The sequence below is a fragment of the Corvus cornix genome, chromosome 3, assembly GCF_000738735.6.
Source record: "Corvus cornix cornix isolate S_Up_H32 chromosome 3, ASM73873v5, whole genome shotgun sequence".
In the NCBI taxonomy this organism is placed as follows: Eukaryota; Metazoa; Chordata; class Aves; order Passeriformes; family Corvidae; genus Corvus; species Corvus cornix.
In genome coordinates this window covers 79,511,497-79,517,453 of record NC_047056.1, presented here as the reverse complement: position 1 = coordinate 79,517,453, position 5,957 = coordinate 79,511,497, and the positions used below count along the sequence as shown (strand labels likewise).

Genomic DNA, 5,957 nt, shown 5'->3' with positions numbered 1-5,957 from the left:
AATTTAACAGTCTACTGAAGTTGGATTTTGGGTACTGCAAGTCATTTAAGTATTAGAAAGTCTATTTTTACTTACCATTATCTTCTGTGCAGTCAAATGGCATAGACTATTCTGCTGGCTGTGCAGCAAAACTAAGAGTGCATTTCATAACTTCCTTAGTGCAAAGCAAGCAAGCAGTAAGATTCCATGTGTTTTCTACACGTTAGTGACCGAAGCAAGTATACTGTCACACTAACTGTGCAGAGATATGGAACTGTCACCATTAATCAGCCAAATGAATTATTCTCAGACTACCAGGAATTAGACTTTTGACACTCCAAGTTTTACCTAAATGACTGAATGTAAGTGCCAGCTTTGGAGTAGACACCAAACTTCATGAACAATTTATCTGAACTGAAACGTATTTTGTGATTCAAACTTTAAATATTCAAGCTGCATTAAAGTACTTATTACCTACATGTTATGACTGTGATTTTTAGACTTCATGGATGCTTTTATTTTTCTTTTTTTTTAAGAAAGGATCTATCAGGTACCTGGAAGCCTGGCCATCTAAAGCAGCTTTCACGAAGACAGCTTTAAATAAACCACATAACCCAATGTTTCCAGATGAGTTCAGCTGTGCAGCATCTGCTCAGGAGTTGGCCATTTAAAAATACATGTTTTGTAGAAAAAACCAGTAACCAGTTCTATATTGGCAATAAAAAGGTATAATTACATGAGACAATCACCCCTCTCCAAATTGCCAGTAAACCAACAAGTTAGTCCTAGTGGTACTTTTCAACAAATCTCTTTTGTAACAATCAAGGCAAAGGGGCACCAAAACAGTCACTCTTTAATCCCATGGATTTTTTAACATAAGTAAATATACACTTGCAAACTGTGACCAGATGACTGTGAAAATCAGTCTCTTGGAAAGATTTTAACATCAGAGCTTCTAGGAAGCACTGTTTATTTGTACTAGATGGCTGTAAAGTGACAGTAACTTATTCCATCTCCCTCCACTACCTGTATTAAGGATCAAGGAATCTTCAGCTCAACTTCTCCTGTTGTCACATCCCATTTTCATCTGACAGAGCAAATGGCAAAGCACAATCTGGTGTTTCCTATGCCCAACTAATTCAATTAGTTAGCCCTAGACAAGAGATGTCATGTGCTGGTGCTGGAGTTAATTCAGCAAGACACTCCATAAAGACAGACTTTTATGTCCATTAAGTCCATATCCATATAGTCATAAAGTTAGGAATCGTAAGCTTCAGGGCATGAACACATTCAAGCTTGCACTTTACCCATTTCAACTGTCTGAAAACTACATTGTCAAGTTCACTGCCTTGTTGCCTACTCCAAAACTTACTACTTCATTTTAAACAATTAACATTTTCCACTAAATTCTTGCTAATGTGAGGGAGTAACAGTCTTTATGTTGTGCAGTGTATCAATTTAGATACACTCTTGTGAAAATGTTATGTGTGTTTATGTCCATGTCGCCTTTCAGTTCTATTTCTCAAAAAAAAAAAAGTCCCCCCTCACTAACATATGGAAGTACTGAAATAATTGCTGGGCTGAACAGGAAAGTTAAGCCTCTGAAGAATAATCAAAGGCACAAGGGAACAAGAAGTTGCAGCCATATATAATATTTCTATCCTGAAGTTGGGAATCCTGCCTTCAGAGGACACTACATTTATTTTAGACTATGTCATACCCCTAATCCCCAACAAGAACAGAATTATTATTCCTTATTTGAGATTTTAAGACAGTATTTACATAAGAGTTGTACAACGCAGAAATTCAGAAACTGATCTTAGTATCTTATTGTAGTAACAGCCTTCCTCCAACAGTAAAAACACAAACTTAAGTTCTGGGTCGTAACAAATCTCCTCTTTAAAAACTGGAAAGAAAAAAAAGTACAGTTGCATGTCCTATATGAAACCTTTCAAACAAAAATGAGTATTAAAACAAGAGTATAATTTAAAAAGCTGTGTATTGGAGTGTTTATAAACCAGAAGTGTTAAGCAGCAGCAGTTTCCGGTTTCTTATTAAATTCAACTAGACTTCAAATTTAGGAACACATTACAAACCAATGTGGAACTATACTACTTATGCACCTTTGCAGGTGTTTTAGTAAAGAAAGCCTCCTATGAGAATAAACAGAGGCAGCACATTATATTAAGTCAAAACTTGCCTTCAACATGCCAAAAAGAACTGTGTCACATGTTCATTTGTCACCAAAGCACCCCCTAAGGAATGCATTATTGCTGTAGAACATTTCAAGTTTACCAACACCCAAGTGCAACCAAACTGATGTTGTATATATGCACTTGCCCATTCTCACCAGTATTTCCACTTAATGGTTCTTCTTTAAACAATCAAATTTAAAGCTTTGAAAAATAACAGTTTTTTGATTTTAGGGGTTTTTTTCACAACATTAACCACCACATGCAATTTAGTTTTCTGATAATTTTTCTAAAAAACTGCACCAATATCAGAACAGTGCAAATCATATTTAATTGTAAAAGTTATAATGGCTTGAGTTCATAATTAGAGGGAACACTGTCAGGATCTTGGTATTTTGCTCATTCACCATTGCTTGCGTTTCATTAAAAATTTTCCTGTCAATTTTGCCTTTTTTTTTTTTTTTTAATAGTCATGCCCCATGCTTTTATCAGAGCTGAAATTAGGGATATAATCCGCAATTTCAACACACATAGTGCCTTAGTTCCAGTGTTTTTATGCACTTCCATCTACTGTTACAATTCCATAAATGTATTATCCCCCGCAACATGTTTCCAGACTAAGAACTAGTCACTAGCACTTGTGATCCAACAAGTGTTTTAAGTTTTTCAGCAATGGAGAGATCTCAAGATTAAGAAATCTGAGGACTTTCCCTCTCCTACAGCCCCCAGTGTTTCATTTTATATCAAGTTCAGAATTGGTTTCCACATCTTGACAGTGTTCCTTATAAAACCGTATGACAGTAAAAGTGCCAGTAGGCATGGCAACCTCTTTGAAGGGAGCATTTAAACTCCTTGGCACTGGGAATGCCAGCACCAAGGATTACATTGAAATTCAAAATTATTCTTAAGGCTACAATTAAAAAACCCACTTTCCATAAGCCTAATTTCTCTAAGTAGATTTGAAAATTCAGAAGCTAATGCAACTGTTAAGTTTTACGTTCAAATTTGAGGAAGAAATTTTCTTTTCTTTAGCAAGGGCAGTATATGAAACTCTGGTAGCAAATGTCGCTTAGGCATTGACTACTCATTTCATCATCGTTCACTTACTTTGTCTTAAAGTTCAAAACTGGCAAGGCACATTTACATATTCCAATGAATACTTGACAATTTTTTAATTACACTTTATGTCCCAGCTATCCCAGTAATTGACATACAACATACTAAAATGGTTTATTAAGATAACAAAAAAAAAAAAAATCAATTAATGTGAAAACATACAGGCTATTGGCAACCACTATTCTAAAAATTATGTAAATACAAGTAAACATACTGAAATGTGTGCGATTCTAAGTTTTTAACCAGAAGATCTCTGTACTAACACACATTTATATTAATGACACATAAAAAAAATAAAAACTTTATTACAAAAATAAGTTACACTCGCCTCCAGCTTACAGTATAAAACAATTTTATTTGCAGGAATGCAAAATGATTGTTTGCCATGAGCATTTTCAACATATGACATGTCTAATTTTGTTAAAATTTGCATTTACTGGGGGAACTGGTGTGTATAAAACCTTAATTAGGTATAAGCTTCAATTTTCATTGTGGTGCCTATGGGTATGTAGTATAACTGCAGTATCCCTTTGTGCAGGGGGTTAAGGGAACTCTTTATGCCAAGTCCAAAGTAAGTCATAATTTTATCTATCTTTTACCTATATGAAGCTGGACTTGGCAAGGTTCTGGTTTTATTTAGTCTTTTTTTAAGGGTGGTTCAATAGAGGATGCTTCACCACTGAACACTCACTGTCATCAAGGTGCTTTAGAAAATTAAAAACATAGCACAAATGATTGTACTCTACTCTACTCTACAGGTTATCATGATCTGCGTAAGAGAAATGGAAAGCTGATCCACATGTTTTTACAGTGATCAGCAATAAGAAATGCACTAATGAAAACATACCTTTTACCTAAAAAGCTAAACTACAGCCATATACTATTCTATGATTTATGAAAAACTTCAAAATATCCAAATGTCAGGCTTCACTGTACAGTTGTCAGTTTTAGTCTGACCTTTTATAAAGGGACACTGCAGTATTTAGTACAAGTTGCTGATGCACTTTTTTTGAACATCTGATGTCTTACAAAAGTAACATCTTGCTAAACTATTATACATCCAAATAACTACAATATCTGAAGAAGCAAGGCTGCTTTTTCAGCCACAAAATACGACAAAAGCAAGGCCTGTTATGATGGTCATGAGGAAGTCTTACAAAGCCTCTGGAACTAAAGGCAACTAAGAATGTTACATTTGGTATATTATAATCTTACCCTCATATCATATTAAACAAGCCTTGCTTTTATCTACAAAGATTTTCTATGTACAGTACAGACAGGGTATAGTTCAATCCTCTGCTACTGAGGTAGTTAACCAACCCTTTAAAAAAGGTTCTGAAAAGAACCACTATCTGGAATGCCTGACTAACCAGCTCTGATGATTACACCTGAAACTGCTGTATCTGAACACAATTCGTAAGTGATTACTAAATAGACAATCATGATTAACCTTCATGAGCAGAAATAAAATTTAAGGATACCAATGATGGTATTCATCTATACCACTGCAATAAAAATTTAAATGCAAGAATTTGTGAATACCACTTTTGGAATCCTTAACTAAGAAAACTTGGGGGAAAAATCTACTTAAAGCAGATTTTTTAAAAGAACAACTTTATTCTTTATTAAGATACCATGCTAGACGTTAAGGATTTTGTTGAACACGTTGGGGAAATAGAGTAGCTTTAGTTTAATAACTTGCACTGCAGAGAAAACTGTTAAAGAAATTCATTTCAAAGTCCAAGTATTAGTTCAAATGTCCCGTATTTGAATCCATGATCTTCGCAGGAAGGTCTTTTGCAACAGAATATGCTCCTATACAGCTGAGATACTTAAGGTCGCTTGATATCCTTACCATTACTCCACTGCAAGCTTCTGGTGTAATCCCACATAGCAAGTCAGTCTTCATTGTAACAGGTCAGGACCGGCCTCGACCCCTTTTCCCTGCTAGCCAGGTAACAAAAGGAATCAATTAGATAAATCATTTTAAACTCTGGTCTGTACATTTGTTAACATAAAATCTTAGCAAAATGAATTATTTTTAAATAAAACTACTAGACAAGAACATTTTGCCTTCTGATTGCCACTAACTTTGGAATTTTACTATGGGTGTTTTACCACTTTGTAACAAACTGGTATTATTTTAAAAGTTAAGCTTTAAACCTTGTACCACCAGCTAAGGTTTTGCGCACTGAGTCACAAACAACTTTACATTATAGGAAATTGCCAGTAACAGTGATATAAAACTTGGTAGTTATAGTCATCATGAAAACATGTTGAAAATTGAATCAAGTCTAAGCATAATGTGACTTGTGATCTAGTATGAATTTCAAAGACCTAACTGCTTTAAGCACAATTTTTAAAAAAGATCACAACTTTGAGGTGCAATCCTTACTTTTTTCAACTGTATTCAGAATCTAAGATAGTAGTGCCAAAATGAAGAAGAAAAAAAATACCTAAGAACCATTTTCAAGGCAGTTTTCAAGACGACTCATTTAGCGGAAAAGCACCACTGAAGAAAACAGACTAAAAAATTCTATATATTATATCAGGGCTCTAAACCTCATCCATCATCTTTAATGCATACTTCAGATATATATACACACATACAAATGCGCGCGCACCTGCTTGAAAATAAGTGGGGCAAAGTTTAATTAAACAGAGTATGGA

General features: G+C 34.6%; 1 protein-coding gene across 4 annotated transcripts in view; it reads right to left on the bottom strand.

The window, feature by feature from the left end:
- Positions 1–811: 811 nt before the first annotated feature.
- LOC104692526 (synaptotagmin binding cytoplasmic RNA interacting protein) overlaps positions 812–5,957 on the bottom strand; it is a 27,802-nt gene continuing 22,656 nt past the window's right edge. For 2 of the 4 annotated variants that reach the window (XM_039567977.1, XM_039567979.1), the window contains exon 12: positions 812–5,234. In XM_039567977.1, the coding sequence (XP_039423911.1) occupies positions 5,206–5,234 (29 nt within the window). In that variant the 3' untranslated portion in view covers positions 812–5,205. The remainder of the gene's footprint in view (positions 5,235–5,957) is intronic. The other 2 variants (XM_039567978.1, XM_039567980.1) reach the window with 1 other exon arrangement.